This window comes from Dermochelys coriacea, chromosome 20, assembly GCF_009764565.3.
Source record: "Dermochelys coriacea isolate rDerCor1 chromosome 20, rDerCor1.pri.v4, whole genome shotgun sequence".
Classification (NCBI taxonomy): domain Eukaryota; kingdom Metazoa; phylum Chordata; order Testudines; family Dermochelyidae; genus Dermochelys; species Dermochelys coriacea.
The window spans coordinates 18,347,345-18,368,625 of NC_050087.2; the positions used below are offsets into that span (position 1 = coordinate 18,347,345).

At 60.3% G+C, this 21,281-nt stretch overlaps 1 protein-coding gene and 1 long non-coding RNA gene across 3 annotated transcripts; one reads left to right on the forward strand and one right to left on the reverse strand.

The window, feature by feature from the left end:
- The first annotated feature begins 1,500 nt into the window (after positions 1 to 1,500).
- On the forward strand, positions 1,501 to 11,254 carry S1PR2 (sphingosine-1-phosphate receptor 2). 2 transcript variants are annotated; one of them, XM_038379392.2, is made up of 2 exons: positions 1,501 to 1,788; positions 8,259 to 11,254. In XM_038379392.2, the coding sequence occupies exon 2, from the start codon at positions 8,356 to 8,358 to the stop codon at positions 9,406 to 9,408; it is 1,053 nt and encodes a 350-aa protein (XP_038235320.1). In that variant the 5' UTR covers positions 1,501 to 1,788; positions 8,259 to 8,355; the 3' UTR covers positions 9,409 to 11,254. The 2 variants fall into 2 exon arrangements, with proteins under 2 accessions (XP_038235320.1, XP_043362884.1); XM_043506949.1 differs by lacking the exon at positions 1,501 to 1,788 and adding an exon at positions 7,966 to 7,984.
- On the reverse strand, positions 9,692 to 20,672 carry LOC122458395. The gene is made up of 3 exons (XR_006278435.1): positions 20,660 to 20,672; positions 19,844 to 19,852; positions 9,692 to 9,771 (listed from the first exon to the last, which is right to left on the reverse strand). It is a non-coding gene; the product is annotated as an uncharacterized LOC122458395 (long non-coding RNA).
- Between the last annotated feature and the right edge of the window lie 609 nt (positions 20,673 to 21,281).

The window sequence follows — 21,281 nt, forward strand, 5'->3', positions numbered from 1 at the left end:
ACAGGCTGCTCCCTAGGGAGCTGGGCCCCACGCCCCCACCTAGCTGTAGGCAGCCTGTCTGCTCCACAGCCCTGTAGTCTGCAAGGAGGGCCAGCAACCCATTCTCCCCCCAAAAAAGCAATAGTGGGTAATTGCAGCACGGTCCAGGGGGGCACCCTAGGTCCCTGCCCTGGAGAACCTGCAATTGGCTGCTGAAGGCAGGATACTGGCACTGGGCATCTAGATCCTGCCAGGTGTGCACAGGTACGGCTGCCAACAGCATGCCGGTGCCATGGCACCTTTCGCACTAGGGCAGCGGGGAATCACCCCACAGCCCCAGCCTCTCCCATTGGGGGGTTCCCCTTCATTCCTGCCCCAGGGATCCCCCAGTGTCACTGCATTCCTGACTACACCCCCTCCCCCTGCCGGGCACCTGGCCAGTCTGTCATTGCCTCCAAGGGAGAATTTGCCTCTGTATTTCCTGTGAGGCTCCTCTCCCCATCCCCCATCTGACAGCTGGGCAGCAGGGTCCGGGGTTGCGTGCTCCCCCACACGTCCTGGCCCGGGGAAGGTTGGCCCCTGGGGGAGAGGGGCCCCCTGGGAGGGGGAAGGGCAGGGTCACTGGAGAAAGGGGGGATGCTGGTGTCCTGGGGGAGAGGGTGGTCCTGGTGGGTGCTGAGGGGTCCTTCCCAGAGCTGCCAGGGTTTTGCATACTGACCCGGCTATGCAAATCATGGAATGAGGCTGTTTGTGTACATTTAGGTAATTTAAGCTGGTGGCACGCCAGGCCGGGGGGGGGGGGGGCTAGGCGGACACTGGAGCATGTTGGTGGTGTGGGGAGGGGGGCAGACCAGGAATGTTGGGGGGCTACTGGGGATTGGGTGCTGTGGACCCTAGTGCGGCAGGGGAAGCTGGGTGGCAGATTAGGTGGGTGCAGGTGTTTCTGGGGGGTCACAGTGTGTCTGAGGGGTTGGCTGGAGCTGGAGAGTATGGGGTCCTAGGAGGGGGTAGGTGGGTGCTGGAAGGGGTTGGTGGGTGCTGGGATGTCTGAGGGGGTCGGTGGGTGCAGGAGGGCTTGGGGTGCTGGGGGGGTCGGTGGGTGCTGGAAGGGGGTTGGTGGGTGCAGGAGGGATCGGGGGTGCTGGGGTGTCTGGGGGGATCAGTGGGTGCAGGAGGGGTCGGGGGGTGCTGGGGTGTCGAGGGGGTCAGTGGGTGCAGGAGGGGTCGGGGGGTGCTGGGGTGTCAGGAGGGTCAGTGGGTGCAGGAGGGGTCGGGGGGTGCTGGGGTGATCAGTGGGTGCAGGAGGCGTCGGGAGGTGCTGGGGTGTCGAGGGGGTCAGTGGGTGTCGGGGGCTTGGTGGATGCAGGAGGGGTCGGGGGGTGCTGGAAGAGGGGCGCTGGGGTCCTTGAGGGGCAGCCTGGCGTAGCTGGTTGCAGGGCTGCGGAGAGATCCTGGGCCGATCTCGGCCGCCCTGATTTTGGGAGCCCCGCCCCGGCCCGCCCCGCCCGACGAGCGGCCGAGCCCCGCGCAGGGCAGGGTTAGTCCCGCTGCGCGCACCCGGGACTGGCGCTGGAGCTGGGCGCAGAGCCGGGAGCCCCGAGGCCCGGCCGGGCGGGGGGTGCTGGGGGGCCGGGCCAGGCCAGGCTCGGCTCGGCTCGGCTCGGCTCCGCTCCGCTCCTCCCGCCGGCGGCGCAGCCACAGCCCGCGGGAACCGAGGTGGCGAATCGCTCCGGCTGCGCCTTGGCCACCTCTTCGCGGCGCGGCCGGCGGGAGGGACCCGGGCCGGAGCAGCAGCCGGGACGCCCCAGTGTGAGTAGCCGGGCGGGGGGCGGCCGGAGCCGAGCGCGCTCCGGGGCTGGAGGTCTGCGGCGGGGCGCGCTGCCGGGGAGTCTGTGGGGCTGGACCCGCAGCAGCCGCCCCGGGCTCCGCCTGCCCCCTGCAGGGAAGCCGTGTCGGAGACCCGCTCCGGAGGGGACATGGCTCCCCAGGCTGGGGGCTGGCTGGCTCGGTGGGGTGGGGACGCCCCAGGCTGGGGGCCTTTCCCCCCAGCAGGAGCTGGAGAATCATAGCCCAAAGTTGTACCCATCTAGCTATTCGCTTGGCGCTGTGCGAAGCAACTTTGCTGGGTCTCAACCCCTGGTTCCCCTGGGCATGTGCCCACAAACCCCCCCCCCCATTTTCCCATGGCCATTCCTGCAGCAGGGAGGCTGGGGACTGAACAGCCTCCCGCCTCCCCTCGGTGTATTTCCAGGACAGGGAGTGGGGGTGGGACTGTACCAGTTTTCCCAAACCCACAGGGCCCATGGGCCTTACGGCTGGTCAGTGGGCTGCCAACATCCTCCATCACCACCTGGCAGGAGCTCCCATCACTGAAGCCACACCCCCCATCCCCGAGTCATGCCAGCGCGCCCCTCCCCCCCATGGGGCAGGGCTCTGGGGAGGCTGAGAACACAGGTGAGCCCCTCCTGGTCCTGCAGCTAGGCTCCCCCTCCATGCACTGCCCTTCTCCTGGAAGTGCCCCCTCTTGGCCTCTGCCCCCACCCCAAGTAGAGCCCTCTCCCTGCCAGGACCCAGAGCAGGCTGGGGCATTGGGAAAGGAACTGGAGCTGCAGCCCTTAGAGGAGGAGCTGCGCACAGGCTAGTCCCTGGGCTCCCACTGGGCTCCTTCCCCGTAATGCCGTTGTACCCCCAGGGCTGCCCTGGCAGAGCTCCCCGCAGGGCACTGGGGTCCAGCATGAAGAGCCCCCTCCGTGTGGGCCTCTGTGTAGGGGGAATGGCTGAGCTGGTGTCTTATGGGGGGGGAGGGAGGACTGGCAGAGAGGAATCTGAGACCTTGACTGGTTCAGGGGAGTGGGGACTGTGGGGACAGTGAGTCTGTGGCAGAGACAGGAAAAGAACCCAGGAGTCCTGGCTTCCAGCCCCCTGTGCTCTAACCACTCGACCTCCCTCCTTCATGGTTCGGCTTTAACACAGGGCATTGAAAAGTGGAGCTGCTATTACCTGGTTCAGGATTTGGTTCCAAGTCATCTCTGTCCTGCGGTAGACCAGGCAATGCAACCCCCCTCCCCCCCCCCGACCTGTATCCTGCAGCATGGGGGAGAAATGCTTCACAGCATCCGCTGCAGCCCAGACTGAGATTGATGGTAACTGTTGATAGCTGGGGGCGGGCGGGGGGGGGTGTTCTGGTGCTGTGCAGCGGGGCTCAGGGCATATAAACCCTGGGAAACGTGCGTTGCTTCTGGGGCCCCCATTGTACCAGGTGTGGCTGAACCGGAGGAGCTAAAGGGGACGGGGGTGAACCGGTGAGACTTTCTGGATCCCACCTGCCGGCTGACAGCCGCTGGGCTGTTGAGGAGGATGAAAGTCTTGGGGAAGGAGAACAGCAGGACATGATCCCCAGGTGGGCGGTGGTGGTGTCCTCTCACACCAAGGACACCCCTCCGGCAAGCCATGGAGACAGTGTATGTGCAGTGCTGGGGAGGAGCCAGTGGCCGTGGTACACGTAGGTGTCAGTGACATAGGGAAGGCCAGGAGAGAGGTTCTGGAGGCCTTTTGGGAAAGGAGGACCCTAAACAGGCAGGATGGGCTCCACCTAAACCAAAACCGAACCAGATTGGTGGCCTGGAAAATGAAAAAGGTTGTGGAGGAGTTTTTAAATGAAGATGGGGGAAAGCAGACAGGCGCAGAGGAGCACGCGGTTCGGACAGAGCCATCCCTTAGGGGAGGATTTATTGAAGGGGATTCTCTATTTCCTAGTAATGAGGAGAGGATAGAAGTTGATGAAGTGCAGGCAGGAGGAGAAGAGAAACAGTCAAATGAAAACGAGTCCCAGTCCGTTACCCACTGCAGTAGCATTTGATTTCAAAAAGGGGAACTACACAAAATTGAAGACACTAGTTAAAAGGAAATTAAAAGGAACAGTCCCAAGAGTGAAATGCCTGCAAGCTGCATGGAAATGTCTTAAAATCACCATAATAGAGGCTCAAATGAGAGAGCTACAGCCCAAATAAATGCCACCGTGGCTAAACAGCAAAGTAAGAGAGGTGGTTCAAGGCAAAGAGGCGTCCTTTAAAAATGGGAAGTCAAATCCTACTGAGGAAAATAGAAAGGAGCATGAACTAGGGCACGTCAGCAAGTGCCCAGGTGCAATCAGCCAGGCCAAAAAAGAACTTGAAGAGCAACCAGCAAAAGACACAGAAACTGACAGCAAATTTTTTTAAGTACATCAGCAGCAGGAAGCCGCCAAACAGTCAGTGGGGCCCCTGGGTGATCGAGGTGCTGAAGGAGCCCTCGAGGAAGCCAGGGCTGTTGCAGAGAAGCTACATGAATTCTTTGCATGGGTCTTCGCTGCAGAGGATGTAAGGGAGACTCACACATCTGAAAAAAGAAAAGGAGGACTTGTAGCACCTTAGAAACTAACAAATTTATTTGAGCATAAGCTTTCGTGAGCTACAGCTCACTTCATCGGATGCATTCAGTGGAAACTTATGCTCAAATATATTTGTTAGTCTCTAAGGTACCACAAGGACTCCTGTTCTTTTTGCGACTACAGACTAACATGGCTGCTACTCTGAAACCTGTCACACATCTGAGCCATTCTGGTTAGGTGGCAGATCTGAGGACCTGGCCCAGACTGAGGAGTCAGTAGAGGAAGTTTTGAAACAACTTGATACATTAAATAGTAAATAAGTCGCCAGGACCAGATGGCATTCACCCAAGAGTTCTGAAGGAACTCCAGTATGAAACTGCAGAGCTACTAACTGTGGTGTGTAACCTCTGGCTGAAATCAGCCTCTGGACCGGGTGCCTGGAGAGCAGCTAATGTGATGCGGATTTGTAAAAAAAAGGCTGCAGTGGTGATCCTGGCAATTCCAGGCTGGTGAGTCTGACTTTGGTATCAGGTCAATTGGTTGAACTATAGCAAAGAACCAAATTACGAGGCACATAGATGAACTCAGTATTGTGACAGGGTCGGGCCAGATGGCTACAGGAGAGTAATAGAAGGCAGATATATTAGCCCCAGGCTAAGTAGGTCCCTTTTCCCTGGGTAAGGTAACAGGGAATGTTCCAGAACAATCAGGAACCTTCTGGAGACCATTAAGACAGGCTGATGAGAACACCTGCAGCCAATCAAGAAGCTGCTAGACTCAATTAAGGCAGGCTAATCAGGGCACCTGGGTTTTCAAAAAGGCACTCACTTCAGTTTGTGGTGCGTGTGTGAGGAGCTGGGAGCAAGAGGCGCTAGGAGCTGAGAGTGAGAACGCCGACTGTTAGAGGACTGAGGAGTACAAGCTTATCAGACACCAGGAGGAAGAGCCTATGGTGAGGATAAAGAAGGTGTTGGGAGGAGGCCATGGGGAAGTAGCCCAGGGAGTTGTAGCTGTCGCACAGCTATTCCAGGAGGCTCTCTAGACAGCTGCAGTCCACAGGGCCCTGGGCTGGAACCCGGAGTAGAGGGCGGGCCCGGGTTCCCCCCAAACCTCCCAACTCCTGGTCAGACACAGGAGGAGTCGACCTGGACTGTGGGTTCAGAAAAACGGCCAAGCTGAGGGCTGCCGTGAAGCTCCAAGGTGAGCAAATCCGCCAATAAGCACAAGACCCACCAAGGTAGAGCAGGAACTTTGTCACAGTATGTTGGGAAGGAGTTAAGACAGGAAATCAGGCCTCGCCAATCTATTAGAATTCTTTGAGGGGGTCAACAAATGCGGATAAGGGGGATCCAGTGGATATAGTGTACTTGTGCTTTCAAAAAGCCTTTGACAAGGTTCCTTATCTAAGCCTCTGAAGCAAAGTGAGCTATCACAGGATAAGAGGGAAGGTCCTCTCATGGATCAGTAACTGGTTAAAAGACAGAAAACAAAGAGTAGGAATAAGTGGTCAGTTTTCACAGTGGAGAGAGGTAAATAGTGGTGTCCCCCAGGGGTCTGTACTGGGACCAGGGCTGTTCAACATATCCATAAATGATTTGAAAAAACATGTAAACAGTAAGTTGGCAAAGTTTGCAGATGATACAAAATTACTCAAGATAGTTAAGTCCAAAGCAGACTGCGAAGAGCTACAAAAGGGATCTCACAAAACAGGGTGACTGGTAGATGAGATTCAGGCCTGATAAAAACAATGAGGAGTCCTTGTAGCACCTTAGAGACTAACACATTTATTTGGGTATAAGCTTTCATGAGCTATAACCCACTTCATCAGATGCATGGAGTGGAAAATACAGTAGGCAGGTATAAATAGACAGCACATGAAAAGATGGAAGTTGCCTTACCAAGTGGGGGGTCAGTTCTAATGAGGCCAATTCAGTTAGGGTGGATGTGACCTATTTTCAACAGTTGACAAGAAGGGGTGAATATCAACAGAGGGAAGATTACTTTTTGTAGTGCTAACAAGGCGAATTCAATCATGGAATTGAACTGCACTTGAAAAAGTAATTCTCCCTCTGTTGAGCAGCTGTGTTAGTCTGTATTTGCAAAAAGAAAAGGAGTACTTGTGGCACGTTAGCGACTAACAAATTTATTTGAGCATAAGCTTTCGTGAGCTACAGCTCACTTCATCGGATGCAGTGAGCTGTAGCTCACGAAAGCTTATGCTCAAATAAATTTGTTAGTCGCTAAGGTGCCACAAGTACTCCTTTCCCTCTGTTGAGTGGGTCTATGTAACTTGGAACAGAGAGAAATAAAGGTGGATATGAGAGAGGTCTATAAAATCATGAATGGGGTGGAGAAAGTGAAGAAGGAAGTGTTGTTTACCCCTTCTTGTAACAAAAGAACCAGGAGTCACCTAATTAAATTAATAATCAGCAGGTTTAAAACCAACAAAATGAAGTATTTCTTCACACAACGCAGTCAACCTGTGGAACCTCACTGCCAAGGGATGTTGTGAAGGCCAAAAGTATAACTGGGTTCAAAAAAGTATTAACTACATTCCTGGAGGAAAGGTCCATCAATGGCTTTTAGCCAGGATGGGCAGGAATGCAACTCCATGCTCTGGGTGTCCCTAGCCTCTGTTTGCCAGAAGCCGGGACTGGACGACACGGGATGGGATTCTCTATAGTTGCTCTGTTCTGTTCATTCCCTCTGGGGCGCCTGACACCGGCACTGCCCAGAGACAGGACACTGGGCTAGATGGACCATTGCTCTGACCCAATCTCGCTGTTTTTATGGGCTCTGTCCAGACTTCAGCTGAGATCTGAGCCCCATTGTGCTGGGTGTGCACAGACCCACAGGGAGAGATGACCCCTGCCCTGAAGAGCTCACACTCTAAGTAGATGGGAGGAGGGGAAGAAGTTCAGAGAGGGGCAGGGACCCGCCCAAGGTCAACAGCGGAGCTGGGACTAGAACCCAGGTGTCCTGACTCCCAGCTCATCCCCCCCTCCCCTGCCAGACGGAAAGGTTCCTCCCCTCCCTGGGGTCACCAGCCCAGCCCTGGTGCAGGGGATGTGATGCTGGTTGATCCCAGCTGAGAACCTGGCCCCTTACAGGAAGGGAGCAGCGGGGCGTCACTGTGATGTGGGGGGGAGGGGCCAGCTCCACCATGGCCCCCCCTCCCCACTCGTGCATGGCTGCTGCAGCTGCCTGGGGCTGGCAGGAGGCGGGGCAGGAGTGCAGAGCTGGCTGCCAGATGTGCGCTGGATGGGGAGTCCCTGCTGAGGGGGATGGGACCCGCGCTGGGACAGGAAGCTCTGGTAGCAAAGGCAAGCAGGCATCCCATGGGGGTGATGGGATGGTCATTCCGGTCCTAGCTGAATGCCCGGCCTCAGTGCCGGGATGGCAGTGCCGCCTGCGAGAAGATGCACCATGGCTGTGGGGAGAATAGTGCTGGTCCCTCGTGAGCCGGCCACACTGCTGCCCTGCAATCAGAGAACTGGGAGGGGTGGGGTGAAACGAACAGGGAATGCACTGTACGTGGGGGAAGGAAACTCGTGCTACCCAGTGGGCTATTAATCTGCAGGACTCACCTCCGCAGGGTGACGTTCCTCAGGCGAGGGACTCCATGACTTTGGACAGGTGAGGTTTTCCTGTGCCCTCCGCCCCCCTTTCCCTGGCTGGCGCCCAGCTGGGGCATGGAGCTGCCGGCAGTGCAGGACAGATGGACGGACGAGGGAGATGGAAAGAGATGGGGAGAAGGAGGCATACCAGAGGGCAGGATGGATGGAGGAGGACTGCTGGTGGGGGGTCAGTCCCTCCCCTGTTCTTGCTCTTACTGCGCTGTTCATTGTCTTGGAGCCGCTTTGCCCCCCACCCCAGTCAGCTCTGACCCCTTCTCTGCCTTTGCCTCCAGGTGCACCCGCCCCCAGTGACGATGCCATGGCCTGCGACGCGTGACGCCGAGCTCCGGGGCCGGGCGGCACTGTGACCGGGGCGGCCCACGGGCAGCCATGGGGAGCATCTACAAGGATTACTTCAACCCGCAGAAGATCCAGGAGCACTACAACTACACCAAGGAGCTGACAGAGAGCCAGGTGACCCCGGGGCGCGTCCCCGTCTCCGTCACCATTGTCATCCTGTGCTGCCTTATCGTGCTGGAGAACCTGCTGGTGCTGCTCTCCGTCTACCGCAACAAGAAGTTCCACTCGGCCATGTTCATCTTCATCGGCAACTTGGCCTTCTCCGACCTGCTGGCCGGCCTGGCCTTCATGGCCAACGTCTTGCTCTCGGGGCGCTACACCTTCTCTCTCATGCCGGTGCAGTGGTTCGTGCGGGAGGGCACGGCCTTTGCCACCCTGGCGGCCTCGGTCCTCAGCCTGTTGGCCATCGCCATTGAGCGGCACGTGGCCATCACCAAGGTGAAGCTGTACAGCAGCGACAAGAACTGCCGCATGGTGCTGCTGATTGGGGCCTGCTGGGTGATCTCGGTGGCCATCGGGGGCCTGCCCATCATGGGCTGGAACTGCATGGGCCAGCTGGAGGACTGCTCCACCGTCCTGCCCCTCTACTCCAAGCGCTACATCCTCTTCGTGGTCACCGTCTTCACCGCCATCCTGCTCTCCATCATGGTGCTGTACGGCCACATCTACTGCATCGTCCGCTCCAGCCACGCTGAGATCGCCAGTGTGCAGACCCTGGCCCTGCTCAAGACGGTCACCATTGTGCTGGGGGCCTTCATCATCTGCTGGCTGCCAGCCTTCATCATCCTCCTGCTGGACACCTCATGTGCCATCAAGGCCTGCCCCGTCCTCTACAAGGCGGACTATTTCTTCAGCTTCGCTGCCCTCAACTCCGCCATCAACCCCGTGATCTACACGCTGCGCAGCAAGGACATGCGCCAGGAGTTCCTGCGGGTGCTATGCTGCGGGGGGGGGGTAAGGCGCGGCAAGCCAGCCAGGCGCTGCAAGGTGCCCCTCCGCAGCTCCAGCTCCCTGGAGCACTGCACCCAGAGGCAAGACCTGCCCACCTCGCCCATCCTGCGGGAATGCACCACCTCGGTGTGAGGCGCCGCAGGGCCAGCGGGTGCTGATTGGTACGAAGGGAGCCGGCCCGGAGCCGGCTCTCCCACGGGCAGCGGGAGGCTGCAGAGCATGACTCTGCTGGGGCAAGGAGGGCAGTGACTCTCCAGTTACTGACAATCTGGCTTGCGTGATGCCGTCTTCCTGCGCGCCACCTACTCCTGCCGGGATCCTGCCTGCCCCCAGCACGGCCTCACCCAAGCCGCACGCCCACATTCACCCGGCACGAGCCCGGGGGCTGGGCGGAGGCTGCCTGGGTCCATGCCTGCTGGCCCAGGGGCCTTCCGGCAGATGCCCCGCTCTGCTGGGAGCTCAGCTCTTCCCTGATCTGCCTCTGGGGAGGAAGCCCTGGGGCGGCAGGAGGGGGCTGGCAGTGAGAGGTTTGCTGCCCTGAGCCCGGCCCAGGGGGTGCGAAGGGGGGAGTCTGTGCAGAGGCAGGACCAAAGCCTCACTGCGCATATTTTCCCTGGCCAGCTGGTAGCATCGGGGCAGCAGGTGCCCCTGGCATGGCGCCCAGCCCCGTGTGGCAAGCAGTCGCTGTCATGGGCAGGATGAACTGGGGTTCTGCTCCAGTGCTGCCCCTCGATGCTCCTCTCCCCCATGAGACGTGCAACTGAAACCCACTGGGGCGGCCTCGCCAGCTGACCTGGGGTGGGATGGGCTCTTGCAGGGGCCAGGGGCACTGCTGGGCTGTCTATCGGCCCCTCCCCATCTGTCTCTTCCCCTCCCTGCAATCTGTGGGCCTTTCCGTCCCGGGCTGCCTCTCTGTCCCTCTGTCCAGCCCAGACCTCGCTTCGACAACAGGATCTGTTCGCTGGTTGTCTTCAGGTCTGTGTAGCTGTCTGTCCGTCTTTACAGTACTTAGCCGTCCGCCTGCCCATCTGTTTGGGGTCCCCTAGGGCCCCGCTCGCCGCAGCCTCGGAGCACCTGGACCCCAGCTGCAGTCAGAACAGGCTGGGCGGGGAGTGGGGCAAGAACCCTCCAGGCCCACGCCTGGTTAGAGCAAGTGTGTGTGTGTGTGTGTGGTGGGGGGGTGCAGTTTGGGTGTGTGGCTCTCACGTGCCCCCCGCTAGGCCTGGCCCAGGACAGGTCTCTGCTCCGCCTGGCGCTGGTAGCTCAGGGGCTCAGGCCTCTCCTGGCTTGAGGCTTCGCTGGGTGCCTTTGGCGGGGGCCGGGGGGAGGGCCCCTGGGCGGCGGGCATGTCCCCGGCCTGACTGGGAGAATGAATCACAGCCTGACGTGCAGCAACGTGCGTGTCTGTGAGGCACGAGGGTGTGGGGTGGCTTTGTGAATGAGAACGGAAAGCGGGCGTGGGAACGTCAGCCCTACCCAGCACATGGGGGGGGTGTGTTTAAGGTTTTGTTTTTAAAATAACCCGCTGCCCCCGCTCTGTCCCGGGCACAGCCTGCGCTCCGGACGTGGTGCCGGCAGGGAGTTGGCCAGTGGGTCTGTGGTGTGCGTCCTTGTGTCCCGGCGTGTCCCCAGGGCCGCTGGAACCATTTGTGCAGTGGGGGGCTGAGAGCCAGTGAAGTGATTGAAACCACCGCAAACCAGGGGTTGCGCCCCCCCCATTTCAGCACCTCTGCCTTCCACTTTCACACCTGTCTGTCCGCTTCTCTGGCTTCGGGGTGCTCTGGCTGAGGGGGAGGCCCAGTGTCACGTGAGCGCAGGGTCGGGACCTGGTTCTTTAGTGCACACGCAGCGCTGTTGGGGCAGGGGGCAGAGAGGACGCACCCCATCCCTGCAAACACTACAGGAGACCCCAGGTCTGAGCCACCTCTGTACAAATAGCCCTTGATGACAATGGGATTAAAAGGTTGCTTCTGTAGTGGCCACTTGTCCGTGTGATTCCTCCTACCACCCCAGCCACGTCATTGCCCCCTGCACCTGCTGCCCACACGCGCTGTGGGGTCCGGTGCTCTGAACCTGCCCCCAGTCCGTGAGAGCAGCACCCTGGGGTGGGGGGTGTTCATGGGGATCAAGGAGAGGTGTCACATTGTAGAACCAGGACCCAAAGGGTGGTGGGAGGAAGGTCCCGGGGGGGTGGGGTCCTGGGGCAGATGATCGGGGGCAGAGATTGGTTCTGGGGGCAGCAGGGTGTTGGGGGGAGTCCATGGCATTGGGGGGGCATGTCCCTGGGGGGGATGGGGCAGGTCCCGGGGATGAGTGGGAGGTTGGTTGGCAGGGGCTGCGGGGGGGAAAGGGGAACCTGTGGTCAGGCTGCTTCCCCTCCCAATGTGATTCAGTGCTGACAGATGCTGTTCTGCTTGCCATAGAAACCGAGCTCCCAACCCCCCAGGTTGTTGCAGCGACTTGGGCTGGGCCCTAAATCCCCTCAGAAGCCAGGGCTGGGCTAGCAGGGGCTGCAGGGCAGCAATGAGGGGCACCAGCAGAGATGTGGGGGGAGCCCAGGGCTGGGCTATTGGGGACTGTGGGGCAGCAGCGAGGGGCACCAGCAGAGGTGCGGGGGGGCCCAGGGCTGGGCTATTGGGGGCTGCGGGGCAGCAGTGAGGGGCACCAGCAGAGCTGCGGGGGCAGCCCAGGGCTGGGCTATTGGGGGCTGCGGGGCAGCAGTGAGGGGCACCAGCAGAGATGCGGGGGGGGGCCAGGGCTGGGCTAGCAGGGGCTGCAGGGCAGCAGCGAGGGGCACCAGCAGAGCTGCGGGGGCAGCCCAGGGCTGGGCTATTGGGGGCTGCGGGACAGCAGTAAGGGGCACCAGCAGAGATGCGGGGGGAGCCCAGGGCTGGGAGAGCAGGGGCTGCAGGTCGGGGGTGGGGGGCCCGTGTTAAGTTGCCCCTTTGGCCGCAGTGAGTTTCCAAATAGCGCCAGTGGCTGGAGCTGGCCGAGCCCCTGTCGCTCTGGGTTTCCCGTGGCTCCGGGCGGGGCAGGATTTCCAGGCCCAGGGCCGGCTCAGCACTTGGCCTGCTCTGGCCTGTCCCGCTCGCATGGCTCTGTTCGCTGCGCCAACTGGCGGGAGGGGAGGCTACGTTGGTGGGGCCGTGACCGGGCCAGCTGGGGCTGCTGGCTCCGAGTCCATCCTCTGCTTTCTCAGAACAGGACGTTTCAGACAGAGCATCGCTTCCTGTTGATGCCTCGGGGACCGCTGGCAAGGAGTGAGGCAGGGGGAGGTGCAGCTGGGCCGATGGACTCATCGTCTGCACCCGCTTCCCGGGGCTCTGCATGGCCCCAGGCCCCCTCTGCTCCAGGAACGCTGCAGCCTGGGCTTCCCCGGCTGGCCCTGCCCCAGAGCTGCCCTCCTCGCCCCCGAGTCGCTCCCTCTGCCCTGGGAAAATGCCTCCACCCATCCTGTAGTGCCAGCAGGAGGCTGGGGGCGCCTGGCCAGAGAGGAAAGGGGTATGGGCAGGGCTGGGGGCCCTAGCTGGAGAGGGAGGGGGGCATGGGACAGGGCTCGGGGTATTAGCAAGGCCAGCCGGGCTCAGCAATTGCTGATGTTTTATGTCTTCTTCTCTCTATGAACAGCCCCCGCCCCCCTCCCTGGGCCCACATCGGCTCCTGCCAGGAATCGTGCGGAGCGCCGTGTTTTCCACGCCCCGGGAAGGCTCCGTGGAGCAGCTGGGGCAGGGGAAGGCAGGATTCATGCCGCTGGCTCCACCCTCACTCCCGCTGGGGCGAAGCAGGAGTCAAGCCCCTGGGGTCTCATGCTCCCCCTGGCCCCCCAAGTCCATCAGTGCCTGATTTACCCAGGACAGGGCTCAGGGAGACAGTGCCTGTGGGGCTGGGGTTGGGACCTGGAGGGAGGGACCCCGGGAGCTGCTGGCCAGGAGCGAGGGCTCGCAGGAGTGGGCAGAGGGGAAAGCCAGCGGCTCAGATCCCCGGACACCCCCAGCGTGGTGCAAAGAATCAGGCCCTCAGGCCTCCTGGCCTCACTTGCAAGCATCTGTCTGGGGAACGGGGGTTTCCGGACCCTGTTGCTGGCAGCCCCCAGATGGATTTGGCCCAGGGTGCGAGGCGCTGGCACCTGTCTGGGGGAGGGGGCTGTATGGGAGATGGTGCCAGGCCCCTGGGACAGAGGGTCTTTGCTGTCAGTGACAGGAGCCAGGCCCCTGGGACCGAGGGCAGTATCTGCAGGGCTAGTGGCTTTACCCGGCCCTGGTGTGTCAGCTGTATTAGAGCCCCCAGGGCTGGTGGGTTCCTCCGGCACCGGGGAGGATCACCCTGCTCAGAGGGTCTCTAACTCCCCCTCCTTGCTCCTCCTAATGCTGCCCTGGCAAGGGGGTCTGGTGTCACCTCTGCTCGCAGCAAGGCTGCACCCCCTTGCCCTCAGGACCCTGCTTCCCCACCGAAGCCCAGGACCCTCGTAGCCCATGGCGGGGTGCGCGGTGGGGGGTCAGTTGGAGCTATCGGGCCTGGTGCCAGCAGTTCACAGCCGGGTGTAGCTTGTCCCTGGCCAGGCCACTGGCTGTGGTTCACACCCCGCTTCGCACAAGGGTTAGCGGCTGCACCTAGAGCCCTTGGCCAGGGGTGTGCCAGGCACTGGTGGGGGGGCATTTCCATGGGTGCTGTGCGCCAGAGGGGGCTGCGTCGCAGGGAGCTGGGCCCCCAGGGCAGAGGGCTTTTGCTGTCAGCTGGGTCTGCAGGGGCTGGGGGGCTCTGGGGCTGGAGCTGCGACTTCCCCTGCTGCTTTCGTTTCCTCCCAGACTCGCTCCCCGGTCTTGGCATGGCCCAGGGCCCCATGTGCTGAGTGACAGAAACAAGTGGACCCCCCCACCAGCCAGTCCCTGGTTCTGGGTGAACATTGGTGGCCCCAGCCCCAGGACCTTGCCAGGTAGCAAAGGGGGGGGGGCAGGTAGGAGGGTGCCAGCTTGGCTGGGGGCTGGCCCTTGGGGGTGGGGGGCAGTCAGGCGGGTACCAGCCTAGCGGGAGGGGTGGGGAGCAGGCAGGCAGGTGCCAGCCTGGCTGGGGGCTGGCCCTTTGGGGTGGGGGGGCAGGCAGGCGGGTGCCAGCCTAGTGGGAGGGGTGGGGGGCAGGCAGGTGGGTGCTAGCCTGGCTGGGGGTGGCCCTTGTGGGTGGTGCAGAGCCAGGGGGAGTGCAGAGGCTCAGAGAAGCAGCGGATGTGCATCCTTGCTCCATCCGCCTGGTTTCCGTGGTCAGCTGGGGCCGGGGGCTGGCTGCCCGTGGCAGGCTGTCCTGAGGGCCAGCCACTGCCTGGGAGCCCTGCGAGGAGCCGCTGGCCCCGCCCGTGGCCCTGGGAATGTTTTTCTTTGGGGTTTGGGTCTCGGCTGCTCTCAGCCTCCTGACGCTGAACTTTAAATAAACACACGCAGGGCCCTGCATCTGCTGGCAGGGTCCGCAGCAGCTGCCGGCCTTCCGCAGGGGGGCCCGGGCGGGTCTGGCTCCAGACCTGCCTGGCCCTGCCTGCTCCAGCCTGGGGACAGCTGGGGGCTGCAGCAGCCCGGCCCCTCTGCATGGGCGTTTGACCGGCTGGGGCGGTGTTGCCAACGTGCCCAGCACCCGTGGCTTTCTCTGCTGGGAAATGCAGCCCCTTAGCCTCGTCCACTCTCCTCAGTCTAGTCAGCCGCTGAACTCTGCTGGCAAAAGGCTGGTTCCTCCTTCTAGTTTAGAGCCAAATGTAAGCCACCCGAGGTCAGAGGAAGGCCGGAGGGTTATTGTCGTTGTGTGAAAGCAGCCAGAGGGTGAGATCAGGGCCACGTTATGCCGGGTGCTGCGCAGACCCCGCCCGCGGCCAGGGCCCCGCAGTGCCAGGCGCTGCCCAACACACAGAGAGACGCTCCCTGTTCCAAAGACCTCCCAGTGTAAATGAAAAAAGGGTGGAGGGGAAAGAAGCCCAGAGAGGGACAGGGCCGTGGCAGAGCTCAGACTAGAGAACCAGGTGTCCTGACTCCAAACCTAGGGCCCTCCCCACTAGCCCATGCCTCCGGTCGGGAAAGGGCTGTTCTAGCGGGTGGGGTCAGCTCCTGCCAGCGCAGCCTGGTGCTGACTCTCAGCAGCGGAGACCCTGGCCCTGCGAGCGTTTCTCTCTGGGGGTGACAGGACGCTGACCCCCTCGGGGGGGGGCATCCCCTGCAGCCAGAGGGAAGCATGCTGAGTGCCTTGTCACACGGTGTGCAACCAGTTGATGCCACTGAGCGAGCATCCTTTCTATCTGTGCTGGGGATGCTGCAGTGATCCTGATCAGCGTGGGCGGGAGGCAGGGAGCGATCCCTGCCGGGGGCTTTAATAACACTCAGAACACGCTTAGAATCATAGAATCATAGAATATCAAGGTTGGAAGGGACCCCAGAAGGTCATCTAGTCCAACCCCCTGCTCAAAGCAGGACCAAGTCCCAGTTAAATCATCCTAGCCAGGGCTTTGTCAAGCCTGACCTTAAAAACCTCTAAGGAAGGAGATTCTACCACCTCCCTAGGTAACGCATTCCAGTGTTTCACCACCCTCTTAGTGAAAAAGTTTTTCCTAATATCCAATCTAAACCTCCCCCATTGCAACTTGAGACCATTACTCCTCGTTCTGTCATCTGCTACCATTGAGAACAGTCTAGAGCCATCCTCTTTGAAACCCCCTTTCAGGTAGTTGAAAGCAGCTATCAAATCCCCCCTCATTCTTCTCTTCTGCAGACTAAACAATCCCAGCTCCCTCAGCCTCTCCTCATAAGTCATGTGCTCTAGACCCCTAATCATTTTTGTTGCCCTTCGCTGTACTCTTTCCAATTTATCCACATCCTTCTTGTAGTGTGGGGCCCAAAACTGGACACAGTACTCCAGATGAGGCCTCACCAGTGTCGAATAGAGGGGAACGATCACGTCCCTCGATCTGCTCGCTATGCCCCTACTTATACATCCCAAAATGCCATTGGCCTTCTTGGCAACAAGGGCACACTGCTGACTCATATCCAGCTTCTCGTCCACTGTCACCCCTAGGTCCTTTTCCGCAGAACTGCTGCTGAGCCATTCGGTCCCTAGTCTGTAGCGGTGCATTGGATTCTTCCCCTTCCCCTGTCTCCTCACACTTGGGGAGCTGAAATCCTGGCTCTGGCCCGAGTGTCTCTGAGCTCACGAGGGTTCAGCAAAGCACCACGGCCCAGGGGCTGCGAAAACCTGGGGTCCGTGTCACGGCAGGAGCTGGGCACTTTGGCAGCTGGGCGCTGTTCTAAAATAGCCCCTCCCTGGGGGGCTATGCCCTGGGCCCCATTTCCCGGGCTTCAGTTCCCACATGGAGTCCCCGTTCACTCGCCCCAGTGACAGCAAAGGGCTCAGCCAGAAGAGGAGGTGACAGCGTGTTCCCCCCGCTGTGACAGGAACCTGCAGCACGGTACGTTTCCTGTTTTGTGCATGGTTGATTGATCTGGGTTGCTCTTTTCTGGGGCTGTACAGTACCTAACATCTCACAGCTGGGCCACAGCAGGGCCACCCGGGGAGCCAGCGTCTGGCGAGACAGACAGTGAAACTCGCTGGAGTGCCTGCACTCCTGCTATGAGTCAACGCGGGGGCCCGGGGCAGTCTGGTGCGTGGGGTTTGCGTATGACTCCACCGGTTAAAAAATTCTCTTTTTAAAACCTGCTATGAACAGTTATTAAAGCTTTTAAGCTGCAGGCCAGAGGCTCTGCTGGTCTGAACTGTCCTCGACCCATTTACACCGGATCTGGAGCCTCACCGCTGGTCCGGCTCTCAGCCCTTCCGTGTCTTTGCCCGGGGCTGCCGAGTGATTTGGATTTTTGTTTTATTCAGCCCCGAGTCAAACACAAACTGGACTCGTTCCACCAGAAGAGGAAACAGGCTGGTGTCTGCCCAGGACACGGAGCGTCTCCTTCGCTGACCTGTCTGTCCAGCCCCCCAGAGCAGGGGCTCACCGTCATGGCTGTGAGGGCTGCATTCCAGCTCTGACTGGGGAGCAGGGCATACATTTAACTTCGATCATCCCCCCCTCCCCCTCCCGCTGCTGCTGGGCTCTGAAAGGGAGAACAGACAAGGACACTTTTCAGGCCAGGGTTAGCAGAGGAACTGAAGGGTTTCTTTAATTTTGGTCTCTAGTTCTCTCGGGGCCACATTTACACAGGTTTTTCTGCACCTCACGTTGCAGAATCCCCCCTCCCCCCTGTCCTGGAGCCTCAATGCAGGTGCCTAACTCACCTAAGTTCTTTGTAAACCCCACCAGGCACCTAGCTACATCTTCAGGCGCCTGGTCCCCTTTGTACATCTGGCCCTCTGGCTCCTTCGCGAGCCCCTCCCTCGTACATGCAGAAAGCTTCGTTTGGGAACAGCCAGGCAGGCGTCATTATTCCCACCCAGTTCAATCCTCCAGCCCGTGAGGCAGGGCTCTCTCCCGGCCCCTGAAATCAGGGCTGCAGGGTGCGTGGGCCCAGCAGAACAGCCTTCATCCCCCCGCCCCCCAACCCCATCCGAGAGAGTCCCCTGAAGGAGTGCGAAGCAATTCCTCATGCTCACACCCCCGCCCGCTCCTGCTGGGCTGGAGAGGGAAGTGGTTGGGGCCTCTTGCTCTGTCAGAGTGCAGCTGGCTGGAGTCTGGACTCGTTTAATAGCGTGAGGCCTTCGCAATGCACCCCTCCCCCCAGTGTCTTAATTTAAACAGCAGTCACCCCCCACCCCTGCTGCAGTCAGCACACCGCTCCAGGAAATTAAAAACCACTCTGCATTCCAGCTCTTGCCACTCATCTCCTGAACCTGGTCAATGTCCTGAACCTGCTTCCAGGATCCCTGGTAGCTCCCCTCCCCCCCAGAGCACAGGGCGGGTTTGGGGTGCGCAGCTGGTGGTGCCCGGGTCTCAGAAGGGCGTGGAAATCAGGCCCTGTAAGGGCAAAGTGGGTTGGGAGCCTGGAAAAGGAGTCACCCCAAAGCCCCAGGAACTTGGAAACACAGACCTCGAATCTGCAGGCCAGACTCCTTGGGAGGCCCCTGGATAGACGGTCCTGGCTGCTTTCGTTACTTGAGCCTGGCTTTTTGAGCTAATGGGAGAGAAGCAGCTGAATGGAAGGCCAAGCTGTGATGGCGGGGGCTGGGGAAGGGACCAGCTGTTGGAAGTGCAGATGGGACCATGAGCAGGGAAAGAGAACCAGGGCGTGGAGGAGGAGGTTTGCAGACCCTGGGTTCTGGCTTCTCACTCTCTTCCTCTGCGTTCCTGGATCCGGCCAGGACAAGGCACAGAGCTCCCAGAATAGCCTGAGAAAGGCTATTCTTGGGGCTTGGCACCCCAGGGAAGCAGGAAGTTCTGGGACTCCTGTGGGAAAGGTTGCTCTAATGAGACCTCCTGCTTCAAATCGGAACCCACAGGGTCAAATTCATCCCAGATGCAGCTCCAGAGTGTGACAGACCTGGGGCTGAGTCACCCTGGGAGAAGGTGGCTCTGAACCAACTTTGTGCTCCATGTGTCCTGACGCCACGCCGGGGCCTGGTGTCAGAGCAGCCTCGGGGCTGCTCTAACTTACACTCGGCCCTGGGGAGCAGACAACAGCCAGGTCCCCCCACCATCACACTTCATAGCCCCTTTGTGCAGTCTTCCGTGGGCTTACAGCATGTGTAGACACATTGCAGCATAGACAAACCGCGGGGAGGGAGTGATGCCCGCCGTGCCCTGGCCAGCTCAGGAGAAGCTCATTGTCCCTGGTGTGGACACTGGCCTATGGGATTGTTCTGAAATCCTGCTGCTCTAACACACCCCTTGACTTATTGCCTCCCAGCTGACCCCACCACCGCCTTTTTGGATCCTCCCCCAGTTCCCCAGTCATTCCATCCCTCTTGCCCACGTGCAGGTTCTGACTGGAAATTACTCACGGCCCTTGCGAGCAGCTGCAGACAAGAGTGGTGTGTGTGTGAGCCAGGGTCACGAGGCTGGCTGTGGAAAGTTGGGCAGGCAGGGCCCTGGGGAAGGCTGCTAGCCCAGCCCCCAGCGCTGAGGCAGGACCAAGTTACACCTAGCCCAGCCCTGCCAGGCGTTTGGCCACCTGCTCTTCAACCCCCCAGTGATGGGGATCGCCCTGAGCGTTGGATCGTTTCCCCAGATCTCTAACGAACCCTCCCCGGCTGCAGACAGAGCCCCGGACTCCTTGTCCTGCCCCAGTGGCCGTGGAGAACAGCCCCTCCCCCTCCCCCAGCCCAGCACGTGTGAGGCCTGTTCTCAGGGCCCCCCCAGGCTCCTCCTCTCCGGACCGAACAGGCCCAGGGTTTGTAACGTTCCTCGCACGCAGGTTGGCTGAACCTTCGCTCAGTCTGGCCGCTCTCCTCCGGGCGCTCTCCAGCGTGTGCCCATCTTTCCTGAAGAGCAGCGCCCAGAACTGGACACTGGCTCCTGCTGGGGCCTCACCGGGCGGGACAGTCGCCTCGCGTGTCTTACATCCGACACGCCTGTTAATAGCCCCAGACTGATACTAGCCCCTGGGGCAACTGCATCACCCTGAGGGCTCACATTCAGCTTGTGACCCACGGTGACCCCCTGCCCCTTTGCAGCACTGCCACCCCGTAGCCTGCTAGTCCCCACTCTGCGGTTGTGCATTTGATTTTCCCTTCCCAAGTGCAGGACTGTGCACTGGTCTTTATTGAATTTCAGCTTGTTGATCTCAGACCAATTCTCCAGTTTGTCACGGTCGTTTTGAATCCTAAACCTGCCTCCCGAGTGCTCCCAGCCCCTCCCACCCGGGTGTCATCTGCCCATTTCTAAGCACACTCTCCACTCCGTGATCCACGTCGCTAATGAACATATTGGATAGTACCAGACCCAGGACTCACCCGTGCAGGCCCCCGCTGGATACATCCCCCTGTTTGACAGGGCCCTGTTGAGAATTACTCCTTGAGAACATCACATGGGACAGTGTCAAAATCTGACTCAAATCCAGATTGATCCCGTCTGCTGCTCCCCGCTGTCTGCTAGGCCAGGAACCCTGCCCACAGCTACACCCCACTCCCCTCCATAGTTCAGCCATGTCATGCTGGGCCAGCCGCACCCTGTGGAGTCCCTGGCATGCGACTGGCCATATGGTAAGACAGCGAGGCCTCTTTGATTAACCCTTCAGAGAGCAGAGCATGGCTGTTTGAGCTTGCTGGGCTAAGATCACTTGCTCCCTGGACTCTGGGGGCAGAGCGAGCACTACAATGAGGGAGAAGAGCTGCTCCCCTCAAAGCGCAATGGGCTGTGTCTGTGGCCGGCCTGTGCTCTGGTCAGTAATAACCCCCTGAAGTCAACCAGGCTGTTTGTGGGGCAGAGGAGGGCGGCTGGCAGAAGAGGTGCCCTGCACTGAGACCTGGCCACTACTGGGGTGGAGCACGGCCACTGAAGAGTGCACAGTGCTGCAGTGGGGGAGGGGTGACATTTTGCCTGGAGATGCTTGGGCAAAACCTTGACTCAAAACATTGAGCAAAACAATGCCTCTACAGAGGCCAGCAGGAGCTTGGTTCAAAGGCGTCTCCCAGAGGCCCAGACATGCTCCAGGGCATGACCCAGCCTCTAGCTATCCAGGGTCAGGAGGGAACCTCTCCAAGAGGCAGGTTATCCCATGGCTGCCTCCTGCAGGGCTTCATGCCTCTGCCTCGGAAGCAGCCAGTGCTGCCCCTGCCAGCGATGGGACACTGGGCTAGATGGGCCCAGACAGTCCGGATTTGGAGCGCCCAGTGTAGGAACGCGCATGGCTCTCCCCTCGAGAAGGATAAAAACTTGAGACTGAGAGACCCCCATAGGAGCCACTGATGGCAATGTGGAGCCACAGCCCCCAGGGCGGCCCCGGCATGGTCCCTGCAGGGCGCTAGCATCTGGGGCTCTAAGGACCAGACCAGGACGGGGCGCGAGCCCGTAGCCGCAGAAACTCAGTAGCTGGTGAATGCAGAGGTGGCAGAGCGCCACCTGCTGCCTGCCAGAGAGCACGGCACCAGGGCCC